Below are 17,372 nucleotides of genomic sequence, written 5' to 3'. Positions count from 1 at the left end.
GATTTATAAATAGAACCCGATAGATGTGATCGTTTGACGATGGCAAATTTGGAAATTCAATCCAAGAACAAACATGCTGCAAATTCATATGTATCGAGTTATTATGCGATATGCTGAGCGTATCGTGGGAGAAAAAACAAAAAATGGAACGAGTAATCAAACAACGAAGTGAATTGAGATAAATTCAAAAATTACGCTTCGACATCCGAAAATGAATGGAAACAATCGTACAACGATATGTGATAACTTTATTTCGATTTCGCCAAGTTTCACGTAATTCAAGTCTTTCAATTCACATTTGTATCTATTGTAATAAAAAAAAAGACAGAGAAGAAGCTGCAATCACCAAAATCAGTGATAATTTTTCATCTCTTTTTTTTATACCGAATCGAAGCTTCCGGAAGATTCTGGCCGCGAAAATTATACGAACCGTTGGATTTGCCTGCATAATACGGTATGTACCCATAATTTGTGATTAAAATTGCAAAGTCCATTTGTCGCCAGTCGGAAACGATGATTGAGACGAAGTGCAGCATTTGAAGAAATACAGGCAGGCAGACATAACCGATTGCTCAACAGTCGGGTCACACTCCGTTATCACTCATTGTCATTGTCGGTGCAAAGGGACGTTGCACGTGTGAGAGAAAATTTAATATGGGGTATAGGTGTAATAATAATAAGTCCCGGTTACAGGTATACCGATACAGTGATAATTTCTATACCTATAATACACACTTCGCACAACGACGCGCTGCCCACGCGGTAATTTGCACACAATAAGAATTTCGGCAATAATTCTAGTTGATGACGAAACGCAAATTCAGCCACAGCATCGTATATATATTGGCGTTGTTGAATATTCCGAAAACTTTATATTATATCTTCGTTCGTCCGTCTCTCTTGCATAAATACAGACGAAATTTTTGGTAAGGATAGAAATATTATCATACGGATGGCCATATAAGGTTCAACGGCATATACGAGAATAAAGCTAGACGTGAGAAAAGAAGTATTTTACTGTACATTATGTACGTTATATACATTATACATATACGTATATATATGTATATATATCTCGTTTTCTTTATTACGAAACGTAGGTATATAAAGATAAAATTATGCATATGGCGTTGAAACCAGTTTTTATGTAATCATAAAAATAATGTTCGCGCTACGATGTCGGCCGATGACGATACGATGACGATCAAGATTGTGTAGAACACACGACCTATGGGTTATAATCGCGAACACTACTAGCGCAGAAAACAACCTCTTGAAATCGGATGTCTGCAAACATCGTATATAAACCGATTTAAAGCCCAACCCAAGCCAACGACGACGATTATGACGATGATAACGATGACAAAATCTGTCTTATACAATTTCTACAATGACACGTTAAAATGACGATAAGATTGATATATTCGTCGTATGTCTTGTCTCATACATACACGCGAATGAAAGGCGTACTCGATTATGCAAATTTCAAGTTTCTATTTTTTATTCTTTCGATTATTACTGCACACGATGCAATGCCATTTGCGATATTTATATATTTTTCTCTCTCCTTCTACAGCTATGCAAAACGTCTCTTTATAACGACGCTTTGCTCCGCTGGACGCTTTCTGCGCTGCTAATGCTCGTGTTTCAACTCGAAATAAACAAATTATCGCCGTTATTATAACAAGAAGAAAGCACAAGAGAGTATAAGTACATACTGTGTCTCTTGGAACACGCGGCACATTAATAATTAACGCTATAATAATTGCAATCGCCACGTTAAGACGCGGACATCAGAGTCTTAGGCTTAAATTACGGAATAAAAATTCTGTTGCCGCGTTTTTATATTTTTGTTATATATTTATTTATTTATTTATTTTTTTCCTCATATCTAACGGAGGGACAAATGAACGAATTTTGATGATAAAATATTCATATTTCTGCTTCGCGGATTTGAAAAAAAAAAAAAAAAATAGTATAATTATCAAAGTAGAAATTGACTTTACCGCGAGACGCAGGATCTAGGGGCAAAGATCGCGCGGTGATCACTGATCTACTACGCGTGACCGAATTACACGCATCGGCGTAACTACGAAACAAATCCCAGCCAGTGATCCAAGTGATCATCGGCTGACTCGCTCGTTCGTGCAGAGTTCGCTATTTCCTACCACCGTTACGAATAGTTACCAACTTATCGACACCGAGATATTACCAACGAATAGTTTCACTCGAGAAACTTATCTCAGCGTTTTCGCACATCGTTAGAGATAATCTGTCGCGTATGTATCGTAAACTACGTGTCGAGTAATCTTATCTTTTAACCATTCACTTTTCTCGCGTACAGATAGATTACTTTTAAATACCTTAAAGCCTACACGGTATATTGACGTATTTTTTCGTATTTTCTAACCAAGTTAGCCGCATTAGTTTCTCGTTTTTCTGCAATTTTTTTTTTCTGCCAAGACAAATAATACGGCGATACAGCTAGTTTCGCTTATGATTACTCCGTAGAAATTTTCAACAACAAGGATAAAAAATAAACAAAACAACAACAGCAACGAGACAGGTAAGTTATCTATAATCGTAAAAAAGTCCATAGGTTTTCAATCGACCGAATGATTCGTACTGATTTTTAACTATTAAAAATGAGATGTAAAATTTTTCTAGCTAGCAAAAATCGTCGCTTGTTCAAATCTAAAGATACTCATTCGTAAATGGCGCAGATTCCAATCTCTTGTAATGAGTCAACGAGGAATTATGCGGAGTATCGACATTTCTGCGTAAAGTGCGTCGTCGTCAGCTAAATTCCAAGTATAAAAACGACATTGGATGGTTCGGTTAATTCGATCAACGTCTGAAACGGCTTTTAAGCTTTGCAACAAGAATTCAATTCGATCAGCCGCTATGTCGGTTCGATAATGCGAATTAATCCAGCGTCGAGTTGAAAGATTAAGTAGAAAAATTTATCGAAATTGGCAAAAATTCAAATTCGTTGTTCAATGGCACTTTTTGTTGAATCGGTAGTAGAAAAAAAAAAAAAATTATATGCGTCGATAAGATTCGACGAAACTTTGCTATTGAATGATAAAAAATTTGCGCAATTTTTATCCCGAATATATGAATCATTTTGACGATTCGTTGAAAATCTTCGGCGGTGATTCCCCGGCCGGTCGGGATTCCCGTAATTGAACAACACCGACTTACCCGATCTTGAATCCTGACGTTCTCCTGACCCCTTTTCAGGCTCGGAGCACGTAGGACTTTACTGGTGGGCGGAGGTTCCATCATGGTGAACGATCCTCGTCTACGGGGTTAGGGGAGCGGATCAGAGCGAATTATTTCTCGTCAGGGTTTCATCCTCTGGCAGGAATGCCGCAGCGTCCTTCACATCATTTTCTGAAACAATCCGAAACGTCGGAATAAATAATTCGATCGATCATTGTCTTCGTGAAATGCCTCGAAGGGTATATTTTGCTAGAAAAAAAAAAGAAATAAAATAAGAAAGCTGATAATGATCGATAAAATTTCGGACTTTCCAAAACTCATTGTCAATTCATTCGACTTCCGTTCCAGTAACCGTTGACAGTTGATTTCGTGTCAAGATAAATAAGCAAATTTTTTCACATTAACGATACTTCTGGCGGTTAATCGGGCGCAAGAATGGGGAAAAAAACTTTAATCATATGCTTTTAATTGTTATCATTTTGTGCGTTGTACTCAACGTCAGGCACAAAATGCGTATAACTACAAGCACCATATTAATTAATTCGAGTCCACGCGTGCGATGTGTTATTTTATTTTTTTTTAACACTTTTGGCAAAATATACGCAACTTTATAGGTATAATGAAACTGGAAATCAAATAACACGAGGGGCATAACAAGGTGAGTTGGAACACATGATAAAATTTATCCAGAACGTGACGAGGTGTTCTAACCGCGTAATTTTAATACCCATATCTAAATTTGAATAATGACAAATGCTAATCGTGAACTTGTATGAAAGAATTATTTTCACATCTAAGTAAAATGGCCGTGAAATTTTTTCATAATAGGTTTCTGTGAAATGCAGGGTTAATTCGCGTAGCAAGCGATCCGGGATGAAAGCCCTTCGACCCAATATTGCGAAACGGTCACGCTAATGGCGGTGAAGATGAAGAATAACTGGATTTTCAACAACCGAGAATCTCACGATCAGTGTTTAAGATTCGTTTCATGAAACGTATCCACCGCGGCTGCTTTCAGGATTCTCGAATTCATTGTCAGACGAGCCTTTGCTTGCATTAGGTATTAACTAAGCCAAACCACGCGGCATGCGAAATCGATACGAGACGATATTATTATTTGCCCGTGCGTGACGCGATTCTGTCGTTTAGCACTTCGCCGTTGTTGCAGTGAATCGCGGTAATTGGCTTGCTCGACTTCGTCAATTTGTTAGATAGTTACGTGTACAATAGAGTGTTTCGGGCAAAAATGGCATGCGATTTTTCACCGTGCACCCTCCGAAAAGTTCGTTTAGGTTAAAAGAAAAGTTCCGTCAAAAGATGAGCGTTTGCCACACATTTTGTCAGGTTTATGAAGTTTATGATCCGAAAAATTATAATTATCGGCAAGTAACGGGAAGAAACAGGAAGCGGCCATTGAATCCGTACGAAACGAAAAATTGCAGAGGAAGATGTTGACGGCAGCCGCTCAAGGAGTTTTATCTGAAAGATAATCTTCTTATACAAGCTTCGTACCTACGTAAACTTTCAACACGTTTTTCTCAAAAGGCTGTTTTCAAAGTCTGTGTCCACTATATCTTCTATACTGTTAGTTTGATTGAGATGAAATTTTAAAAGGATCTTCTTCGATGCTTTGACCAATCCTTGACAATCTTACTTTTTGAATTTTGAAATTCCTTTGATATAACGCTACATGGAAGGTCAAGAAATGGACTAGAGTTTATTTTTATTTTTTTAATCAAGTGGAACTATCACAGTTTCGTGAATAGTGAATTTTTTCAAAAAGCGTGATTATCAGGGGCAGCTTTTACTGTTATTTTATAAGAAAAAAATTGAATTACATGTTTTGCATAGCCGAGCTCCGCGATATCTTGTCCACAGCAAATAATAAGAGCAGCCGCCACGCTTGAAAATTTTTAAAAATCTAACTTCAACGAAATATAAATGGTATATTAGGTGTTGTACTAAACAATGGTGAAAACATTTCATAAATTATCTCATTTTAGTGTGACTATACCGACATGCCCCCTTAAAAATCCTGATTATCAGTAATTCTTTTTTTTTTTTTTTTACGAGCCTGGAGAAATTCTGTTCAATTATTTCGGCGGTATCAAAAGATTCCGCAACGATGTCGGATGAAGATCGATCACACGGTGAGATACGATGGGAATTCTATTGTTACAGAGAAACAGACGTAACGTTACGCCTGTTGTGCGTATAATTTTCAAGATTTCCATTTCTCCTTTCGAAAACCTTAACGTTCCTTATTTTTCGTGTTTTTTTGCAACAAAATCCATGTACACTAAGAAAAATTTCATTTGTTACAGTGACAAGAAAAATTCAGTAAAACATCGTTAAAAAAGAACTGTTTTGAATATTATTGGAATTGGGAAAAACAAGGTACGCCTAACCATTTTGCGCTATCGTCGATCCTTTTTTGGATATTGCAACGCAAAATCAGTTACTTCGGTTCACTCAACTTTTTTAATTAAACAAGGCTTTAACGTCAATTTATCGTTGCACGAGCGTTAAATTTTCGCAACAGTTGTAAGAAAATGTAGCAACAGTGATCGTAATGAGAAAGAATAGTAACGGATACCCGACTTTCCGGTAACAGCTAGGAAACTAATTTTCATTCTGTACCTAGAACTATATTTTTCTATTGTGGTAAAATATGAAAATAGTTAAGGACTGAGCGGTAACCGGAACTAAAAATTTCTCTCATTGTATGACAGGGAATAACGTTGAAACCCTGAAACGTATATAAAATGTACGCATCAAACCGGCGTCACGTGAATTTTTCCATATCGACGTAAGGTGAATTCTTCTTCTCTTCGAGGATCTCCATGAGATAGATCTAGCTCAAGAACTACCGTGTAAAATTCACGCGTTATTTGTGTACGTGCATACCGCTGGACGACGTTACTTTGTACGTCGGGTACTTCGAATTCCGCGTATTACGAGCGGGATGAAATCCAAAGCCACGAATTGCTGGATGCTGCTAGGGGTCTAAAAATAAAAGCTCTGCAGTTCGTACGGTGAAATGAAGGCAAGCTCTGTAAGTTTAACAAAATAAATCCGCGCGAAATAACCGCGGCGATTCTTCTTCTTCTTCTCCTAATTCGCCGAATATGGGAGGGTAAAAATTTCCAAATACTTAAAACACCAACGCGAAATCATGCCCGAGAATTGAAAATTTCCAAACAGTGTAAAGAATCCCATCGGTTTATCAATTATTCACGGCATATCTCATTCAGTTGGAAACTAAAATTTTTTTTACACTTCTCTTACACGTGGTTTGCCTAAAAGATTGTGTAAAAATCATTTGAATTCAATACAATAATCAATACGGTTATCGTCTTATCTCCAACGGAAGATAAACTCGGCTATATTTTATTATCAGAATTTCGGCTGCAGCCATTTTGACGTGCATTAACCGTAGAAGAAATTATTGATTACACACCGACAGGCACGCGGAAATCACCTTCGAAAGGTGATTCTTATCGATCAATATTACACCGATAAGTCGTCGTCAGCGTGTGTAACGAAATTGACAGATTTCGTAAAACCGAAATTGAACGAAAAAAAAAAGAAAAGATTTTTGATCACTTCCAAAGCGAAATAAATTATCGTACACACTGAGAGAAATTTTTAGTTCCGGTTACCGCTCAGTCCTTAACTATTTTCATTTTTCACCACAGTCGAAAAATATAATTCTAGGTAGAAAATGAAAATTATTTTTCTAGCCGTTACCGGAAAGTCTAGTATCCGTGACTATTCTTTCTCATTACGATCACTGTTACTATATTTTCTCGCAACTGTTGCGAAAATTTAACGCTTGTGCAACGATAAATTGATTTTAAAGCCTTGTACAACTAAAAAAGGTAGATTAGACCGAAGAAACTGATTTTGCGTTGCAATTACCAAAAAAGGATCGACAATAGCGCAAAATAGTTACGCGCACCTCGTTTTTCGTAATACCAACAATATTCAAACAGTTTTTTTAACGATACCTGTTATACTGAATTTTTCTAGTTACAGTAACAAATTAAATTTTTCTCAGTGCAGTATTGGAGTTTCGAAAAATTATACTGCAACAGAGCTGACGCTGAATTTCAGTAAAAAGTTGCAGCTAAATATATAATAATATCGTTCTTTTCTCGCTAGCCGAACAAGGATTTGCGACAAATCAGATATTCGCATTCGGGCGAGTCACTTTTCCGAAAGTGAAACAGGCAAGCAGCGTTTCAGCAGTCTCAGACAATCGCGAAGAATCCTGTAAGGAATTTACATTAATACATCCTGTTCGCCCACTGGAGTTTCGTGTCGCTTATCGTTAGCGCGAAGGTATAAGCTAAAGCCCCTTTGTGTGTCGGTGTGGAGTGAAATTATTGCTTGCTCCTTATTTCGTCCAGCGGCACAAAAGCACCGGGCAGAAGTCTCACCTGCGGGAATAAGGGAAATAAACGTATTTCACGTCGTATTTTCAAAGGTCGAAGTAAAGAATCGTACACGAGAAAAATTTCAATATCAATTTTACGTCTCCTGTGATAAATATATACGAACGGCACTTTTTTTCAATCAAATCTCAATCCGGTATCAATTACGGTAGATTTACCTCATTGTAAGCACATCGGAACTCGTGCTATCGATTTTTTCAACTCTTGTCACAATTGCTGTAAATTTAGCTTAAAAAAAGTGTTTTCCACGTATTCACCGCACACGGCAGGACATGTAAAATCTAAAATATTTTTCTTTACGCGCATAGAGGGCGGCGGTGTTCCTGTTGCGAAATGGTGCATCACCGAGCGATAAATAATCTATTCGTATAGTTCGTTGTTGATCATCGAAATGGCTGCACTTATCCGACTCAGCAGATCAAGTAATAGCTCCTCCGCATCCTCGTGCATCTCATCACCATTCTTCCTTCCCAAGGTAGTTAAAACGCGATAAACGCATATTGCGTAACGCTATTCTCTTTCCGACTCACATCCAGCTACGTATGCAAGACGCGTTACGTTATACCTATATTTCATGTATACGGCCCAGTTATATATCCTCGAGATGAATGTTTGGCACATGTCATATATACGGAAAGGCGCGGCCAGTCTTGCAGGAATCATGCTGCATTGCTCGATTCGCTGTCTGCACGCGTGTTTCGAGCGTTGACAATTTTCTGTCTATTTTAAGAGAACTGCTGGTACGTAAAATACGTCATTCGTTGCGTTATGCAATGTGCACAAATCACACACGTATGGTACGATCCATCGATTTTTTCGTTCGGTTGTTCAGCGTCAAAGTTTCAATCTGATATTGCAGTTGTGAAAATTCTACAATTTTCCAACCTTTCCTTCACACGAGAGAAACGCGGTTTTGAATTATCGTCGAGTTATCAACCGCACTTCCTATGGTTGAAAAAAAATGATCACAAAATACATTTTTATTGTACTCATAAAAGCCTGATGCTTCCGAACGTGGAAACGATTTTTTACGGAATTAAAAAATAAAACACGTTTATTTTGACATTCGCAGTCTTGTGTACGCGTAGAAAGATGTAAAAAAAACCGAATAATTTTTATTTTCACTTCTTTGTGTTAAATATTGAAATATTCGCAGTATCCCTTGTCATTTTTAGAACGTGATGAAAATGGAATCGCGATGAAATTGGTGTATTGAATATTCCAGAGATCTCAATTTTTCTGAAAGACATTAAGATTTGTAGTTGTAAAAATTGAAGAATTCTTTTATCTTACGAGTAGGGTGCGTGGATCGAGATGGATTATTATCGAAGTCTACCTAATAATAATAAAAACGGCGCCACGGCTCTGAACTTACATGCATGAGTGATAACAGTTACGCGTAAAGTTTGGCCAAGAATTTATATACATACATAGTACGTACTGATTCTTCGCGAATTTTACTGCAGCCAGCCAGGAGCTTACAGAAGAGAAGAGGAAGCGAACGATCTCGTAAATCCAACGTCAACGAGGTCGTTGAATGGCTCTCATTCTTTACGTGTCTTTCTCGGAGCTAGTTTCAGCCAATAAAGTTTTCGCTCAAAGCGTCGACATTCCGTAGCTAGGTAATGACAATACCGATTGATCGATCGATCCATCCGTCCGTCGTATAGATCAAATTTTTCCTCCCCGATAAGAAATGTGAGCCGGCCTCGAGCAAGGTCAGGTTCGAAGGCATTCGGTTAACTACAACCATAATACCGTGCCACAATTTTTACACCTTTACTGCTCTTCGAAATCGGACAAATCTTTCTTTTATCGTTCGTAATCTGATAAGCAGAACATTGACGCACGCTGTGTCGAAATAACACATCTTGTAGCACTCGGAAATACGTTTTGTAAATATTTCAAGGACATGAGACAGGAAGAGCGTTTCACGGATCGTATAAACGATCGTACATCTTTTGCCAAATGATGTGCACAATAATATGCTCTGTGACACGAACGTCAAAAATTGTAGAAGAAAAAAAAATCGTTCACCAGTAGATGACAGACGATTCGATAATGATTTTCCGCACGTGCCAGGAAAAGTATGGGGGAAAAGGACGAAGGTAAGATATGACAAGAAAAAAAAAAATAGATCAGCGCCAAGGAAATGGAAAATTCAAATGGTAACCTATACGAAGTCCCGTTGAAAAGAGTTGCGAGAGCTTAGAACGCGGATCGGTGATATCCTTCGACCTGCTAGCAACTTCAGACCTTTTTCCTCCATACATAGCATCCGTTTCAGCCATAGTATACTTTGGCAAAGAGAGCGTGAGAGAGTCGGTGACCTAGCCTAGTGAATATAATAGCGCCAGTCTCTCGCACAGTCTCTTGGACAATGTGGATAAGAACGTACCTACACGTCTACATTCCCTATTCGCCAACATCTTCATCACCTTATTGTACACATCAAGTGTACAATAATCTTATAACGGATGCACAATGTATATTTCAATGCTCGTCTACTCCGTTCATAGCCTGCAAAAACGAACGCATTATTTCGTATCATATACATGATACGATTGATTGATAAAAGTAGGACGAGGAACAAGAACTCTGGAGGAACGCAAGCTTGGAATTGGAATGAACGTGAAAAATGTGAATCTTCTCTGAAATCCATTCCAATTCGATAGCAATTAAATTTGATACAGGTGTGTTAATCCCAGTAGTTCAATTTCACCTCGTAAATTTAATGAATTCGCAAACGACATCGACAATTTAACTCCCCCCCTCTTAATTATCATTCCCAAGGGAATGTTGCTTTGCATTCTGAGTAACCACGGGCTTTCATGATTTCAGGATATTCCGATCTAGTCTTTGGGGAAGATTTTAGTCGCCTATCGCATAATATCGTTGGCAACAATTTCCAACCGACTGAAAATGCCTTCAAGTGGAATTCGGGGATCGAAATTCTAATGGCGGAGTCTCGACAAATGCACAAATGCTTCGGACGTACCGAGCCGTTCGAACGTGGCATTGTCACTGCCAAGGCCTGGGGTTCCGACTCCGGTCTGCCAACGCAACGTCGAACCAACCGATGAACCACCGGTGCATTGTGCGTCCACAGATCGCACTGCGTACCGCAGGTACAAGGTGCTCGACCCCATCTTCGATACGTGACTGGTGCACCAAACGATCGGCGAGCGACTGGACCAGACTGAAATACGTGTATGGCTAGACGGCGACGGAGGAGGAGGAAGAAGAAGAAGAAGAGGAGGAGGAGGAGGAAGAAGAGGAATAAAAAGGGAAAGGCTAAGGACGAGACGAACGACCGAAGAAGACGGAGACTGACTTACTGTAAAAGGAAACTAACCACGAGCATCTTTGGTAAGGTATGTACTCCACACTCTTGCGGTTCGGTGCTGACGCCGATGCTGATGTAGGTACACTGCTGACGAGTGTCGGAACTTGACATCCCATTTTCGCGTATCGTAGCGCGTATCACTGAATACGATAGTCGCAAGGCTATATAACTACACTTCTTCTCCGAAGTTACGTTGGCACTGATTTGGTTGGCAAAATTTAGAGTCAGCGCGGTCACGATTAACTGAGGTTTGCAACGTTGACTTCACGAAGCATTGAAACGAACCGACACTTTTGAAAGTTTGGAATGACGTTGAAGCAACTTGAGAGGTTGGAAAATACGAGTATATGTACAAGTTTTATTGTTTTGAATTTATGCAATCTTAAAACTGCGAAATGAAGGTTTTTCAATTATACTATAGAACGTACAACGATGCATCGTCACACTAACGTTCCGGAATTTCACCTCATTAATATCCATTCCTCCGTGTAGAAACTCGTTGCATAATACAATTTCACAAAATATGTACCAATTTCTACAACATTACAATCCAAATTCGACTGCAGCAGCGAAATGTAGACTCATAGATAAATCTAAGAGCATTTTACCTAACGTTACGTTAATTTCTCAATGTCGAATGTAACGCTTGCTCGTTTTACTCCCGCACCTTAATTCCTTCTCACACACGATCGGTCAATCAGTCTCTCCCTGCATCACCATTTTCTGCTTCCTCGATTGTAAAACAAAAACGCTTTGCAAAGAGAGCTGCGACATTTTCGTACCTACACGTATATACCTTGGTGACTAATTCCACTCTGTCAGAACTTCCGCGTTTGTATAGTTGTCTTGAAAAAGAAGTCGTTGCCCTTACTCGAGCTGCAGCAACGACGTGAGTATGGTACCTATAAGTCATCGCCTCGGGTTGTTCTTCGCACCAACTTTGTTACAAGGTATGCAGAGGTCAGAGCTGCGTAATAAAACTCGATAAACGAATCCAAGGATGAGTGGGATTCCCAGTTTTCCAATTTTCCATCATATTTTCAGTTTTCAGCGTTAAGGGAGTGTCCTGGTCTATTCCGACTTAAAACAGTCCGATAAAAAGCCGCAGAAAGCGAATGATTCCGGTTTCGTAAAGGTGCATAAGATGCAGGTATCAAAGACCATGCACATGGGGATTTAGACCCCGCTAATAAATGAGCGAAGAAGACGTTGGTGATTCTCGTTATACGGACTAAAAAGCAGTTTCTACAAATCTGAACGGTTCTCTGCCTCTTTCTTCGTCATCCTGCAGCTGCGTAAACAGTGATTAATTTCTACTACGCGACAATAAACTTCTCACGCAGCATCAGCATCCGCAGCATCGGTACAGCTGGATTACCAGGTTGATCCAGTATTTTTTCAACTTAATTCCCTGATATCACCTCGAAACTAACGACCCGCAGGGAAATGCTGCTGCTGCAGTGATTCGTCATTCGATTCTACCGCACGCGTCGTGTAAACGTAATTCAAACGTAGAGAGAAACGCGAATACGTCACGCATAGTGACAATAAATACAGAAAAGCGTGCGTCACGTTCTCCCCACGTATTATAGGTATAAATATACCTACAGACCGGCATCAACTACACGGGGAATTAAAATCCTGCACCACGTGTGCCGATTGCTTATTTTCGCACCACCATCGCGTGATATTTTCCCGTTGCATGTCGGACAATGCGATATTTATGAGAACAAATGGATTTTTCTCTATTAAATTATCAGGATTTGATATTCAATAATAAAGAAAAGAAAAAAAAAACAAAAAAGAAAGAAAAAAGAAAAAAAAATGGGAATACAATATCTTTTCTGATTCATTGAATAATAAATTCTCGTATTTTCCAATCTTGTAGGTACTAATAAAGAAAAATCTGTGATAATAATCAATAATCAAACCATTAACCGCTCTCTTTGGATCGAGGACGCAGGTTTATTTACGCGTATACTCCCTTCCTTCTTTTCGACATTCATACAGGGTGGTGGTATCAGTTTCATTTCCTTTCTTTTTTTTTCCTGCACGAAACGACCACCGTAATAAATACACTCTGCGACGTTACACGCTAAAGAATTTAAACGGTGTCGTAATCCCGGCCATAAAGCAACAGCGTGGCAGCGAAAGGTGATGCAGTTCGACAATGTTGGTCCTCGATTCAAACGAATGATGGAGGAGTAGGAGGATGAGGGGGGTTCATTTCTCTCTCGCACACCGAGTATGTATATAAGTAAGTATTTCCGGGCGATCAGCAGCAGCCTCGCCTCGTCGAAACTCGATTATATATTAAGGCCGGTCGAATCGGTCAAGGGCGTCAGCTGGGTGACTTCCTCTCCTTAACTGCAAAAGCAGCAGATCCTTGACCGCGTGATGCCTCTGCATGTACGAAGACCCGAGAGCGCGTGATAATTAATCACCTTCTCTCGTCTGTCGGCTCGGGTCATGTGTAAGAGAAATTCTATTGCTATTTGGGTCACGATTATACATAGTATACACAAACATATCCTATTCGTGTTTCAAACAACACGTTTATAGGTATCCGAGGTATTACGATGTCCGAGGATGCGATTGGCGGAAAAAATCTGCACGCATGCACCGATACGTCTCATTGTTGGCGTATTGCGAAAACGAGGATTCGCCAGTCACAAGACGGCGGTGTTTAAAGGATTGCTGCTGCCGCTTCGACAATGCCGCGGCCTGATTCTGTAATATCTTACTCTCATTCTTCTTATTACCTTATTTAATTACAATAGGCTTTTAAATGGAAAGGTGTGATGAAATTTTGTTTTCATTTTCGACCTTATAAATATGTCTGGTGTTCGTATATTGGCATATTATGTAACAAGGGAATAAAGTCGTAGATTATTCCCATGGGAATAAAGTCGCTGCCTTTTATTCCCGAATCTACTCTGACCAAATTATTGACGTAAGAGGGTTTTCATTTTATGTGTAATTGAGATCTACGAGTATGAAAACTATGATATTATTCAAAGTTTATAATGATACAGAGAGATGTAGTTTAAAATGGAAAAGAAGGAGAGATGCCCACAAAAAGTGAAAAATTAATTTGCGAGAAATATAATCTCATACTTCCCGTAAATGCAGGCGAAAAGTGTTATTTTTTTCCCATAGATAAGGTAAAATAGTAAAGAGGGAATAATACGCCACTTTCGTCCCGCTTTGCAGGTCAAAAAAGTGAACATTATGGCTGAGTCGGAAATAAATACACTCAACGATGCAGGCTGAGAAAGAAAAACACGAGGAGAATAATTCTTCCTCTGCAAGCACAACAATTTGTTTTTTTCTACAGTGATTACCGAAATCTCATTTGAATGTTAAACTCAAGTGAGTCTTAATATGTCACACGCGATTTCTCGATTTACCAATATTGATGATAATAATGATATATTCATCAGTGTATAACGTCCGTTACGAAAGCCGATTTGTCTTTCATAGTCAAACATTTGCACTGGAGAACTTTCAAATTTTTGCCGAGCCGCAAAAGCAACAGTACCTAACTATGTAGGTATAACTATTCGAGGCGATTGCTCGGCGATACGTTTCGCAACAATTGTCTATACCTACCGATCGACGACGAGATTTGTGTCACAATTCAATCTGATCCGCGTCGAAAGATCGTCTATACGTAATAAAAGTGTGTCGAAATCGGTTTATGCTTTCAAGAATTAATCGTGACACATGCAGGATAATATTAGCGAAACCATGCATGTAAAACAAAGCCATCGTTTACAGCATAATTAGACACCATATTGAAAATTTAATTAATGCAATCGAAGGAAAAATTTAATTATGTGCATTGCTGTATTGCCTCCAGGTTTTTGATGTGCAAACATTTTTTTAACCAATTTCGTAAAGTACTAGAATTAAATTTCTCTCAAAAAAACCCAAGCAATTCTCGCAATTTATTTGCGAGTATGGAATATAGTTTCAAAAAAAAAATAAAAAACGTAAGACCAATAATCAGAGTATACAAATAAATGCCGTACAAACAACTCTGTTCACCTAAAAAGCATCCAATTTCTGCGTCGACTGATTTATCAAATTATCCTTAATTAATCAATTTCTCATATTGCTACTTTACCGATTGCGTCATGTCAGAGACGAACAACGTACGTACGTCGTACAAAACCGAGTATGGTTTTTTTTTTTTTTTTCGAAAAAAGCCGAGCACCAAAATTTTTAATATGGTACGTAATTATCACCTGAAGCGCATGTCAGTTTTTTATTCTATAATGGCTCTACCAATATTACGAAGATTATAATCATGACTGGAATCGTATAATTGCGTCTGCATGCGTTATTATTATAAAATACCGAGTGCGATAAAATAATAACGGAACACCATGTTCCAACGTTCGGAGAATTCTCACAAGGTTACGCAAAATTTTGTGTTTGATTCTTTTAACGCAAGGGCGTCGAATTTTTGGTAATTTCTTGAGCATGGAGTTTCGTTTGTTCAAAATGTTAAAAGTGTTTAAACAAAAAAAAAAAGGAATAAATAAGTAAACAAAAGAATGGTCCCATCGTGGTCTGGGTGTCAGAATGATCACGATAAAAAATAGGATTTTTGAAAGTCTTTTGAGATTTTCAAAAAAATGTTCATTTTTAGATGGGTTTGAATAATTACAGAAAATTAACGGATGGAAGGAAAAACCTGAAATAATTCAGGAGTGCTTTTTTGAGATCGTAGATTCGTAGAATCGTATAAAAAATTGTGAAGCGGGTCGAAAATGTTGAGGGAAAATTATTGGTCGAGCTTACATGAGAAGCCCCGTACATAATATGCAAGTACTTTTACAGCAAATTGGAGGGCGCTAAAAAACGCGAAAAACGTGCGACCGGTTCACCGGTCGTAAAATGCAGTTTACGTTAAACGGTCATCTCGAATTCAACACGTAGATATAATACAAAATACCCATACAATGTATAAACCACGTACCTACAGGCTATAATATCCGCGGCTTGCAAGGCTGAGAAGAGACGAGAGACAAAGAAAAGCGTACGAGTTTACAGCTTGGCGCGGGTTCGTGCTTTCAATGTGCGAAACGAAGAAGAGGAGAAGAAAAGAAGTCTGCCGCAGGTTTACTTTGCCGAATTTTTTTTCTCTTCCCGATTTTCACACATTACCTAGGTATATAACAACAATAATAATACCACAAAGTACAGTATCGATAATAATTCGCACACCGGCGGTGCTCGAAAATGATTCAGAATCTCAGAAGGGTATTTGAAATAAAACTGCGCTCGTCACAGCCGTTGGACAATTTGAGTCATCGTCGATTCCGTGAGACAAGACTGACAGTGCAATGGATAAAGACACATTAGTGTGCTCCTTGATATGTGAGGTCAAAAAAAAAAAAAAAAAAAACACAATGGAGCCTGTGAAATCGGTTCCAAATGGTGAAAAAAGAATTCCTTCATTTTTTCAGATTTTTACTTCATTCTCCTCGTCTCTCTGTTTAAGCGGGAAGTTTCCAACTATTCAAAAATATGCTCATTCACTGAATTCAATTTCAAGGTTATTCGTTGGCAAAAAATCCATATTCTCGAATATTCGGTGATATTCATCTTCTTTTCAACTAAAAATAAAAAATCGTAAATGGGATATTCCATGAAAAACGTGTGCTACATTATTTCGTTTTTTTTTTTTTTTTTTTTTTTTTTTAACATGTCAAATGATAAGATTAAGTAAAAAAAAAAAAAAAATAACCACAATATTTGCATGGCATCGACTGTTACATCGCATAGTGTTGACATATAGGTTATTCCACTACAGTACGGACTAAATGAATGCTAGTGTTTTGTTTCAAATCTTTTATTCTGATATTATGTCTGATTGACGGAACGATTTTTTTTTTTTTTTTCACTGAAAAGAAGATGAATTTCACAAAATATTGTAGAAAATGGATTTTTTTGCTCACGAATAACTTTGAAATAAAATTCAGTACAAAATTTAGCGAACGAGCGTATTTTTGAATAATTTGAAACTTCCCGCTTGAACAGGGAATTTTTTATTTTTTATTTTTTACCCCATACAAGGACCACCGTGCACATGCAAGAGTAAGTATTGAAAACTTTTGGTCGACGCTAGTATACGATAATAAAAAAGAAAAAAAAAAAGATACGAGCTAGGTATTGAAAGTAAATTCGTAGTAGATGGTACAAGACACGCAGGTATAATGTTTGTTGCATTATTATCAAGGTACGTGCTCGAGATACAAGAGTGATATCGGCTGGCGGCCAACCGACGACTTGCCCACGAGACAAATACGCCGTCTTGCGGCTGAAAAGATATT

The 17,372-nt window shown here is 38.3% G+C and overlaps 1 protein-coding gene across 2 annotated transcripts in view; it reads right to left on the bottom strand.

Annotated features, from left to right (window-relative positions):
- Wdr62 (WD repeat domain 62) overlaps positions 1-17,372 on the bottom strand; it is an 85,150-nt gene that overhangs the window by 47,835 nt on the left and 19,943 nt on the right. For both annotated transcript variants that reach the window (XM_046623826.2, XM_069135610.1), the window contains exon 3: positions 3,205-3,396. In XM_046623826.2, coding sequence (XP_046479782.1) covers positions 3,205-3,288 — 84 coding nt within the window. In that variant the 5' untranslated portion in view covers positions 3,289-3,396. The remainder of the gene's footprint in view (positions 1-3,204; positions 3,397-17,372) is intronic.

The sequence above is a fragment of the Neodiprion pinetum genome, chromosome 4 (assembly GCF_021155775.2).
Source record: "Neodiprion pinetum isolate iyNeoPine1 chromosome 4, iyNeoPine1.2, whole genome shotgun sequence".
Classification (NCBI taxonomy): Eukaryota; Metazoa; Arthropoda; class Insecta; order Hymenoptera; family Diprionidae; genus Neodiprion; species Neodiprion pinetum.
This window is presented reverse-complemented; position numbering and strand designations above follow the sequence as displayed.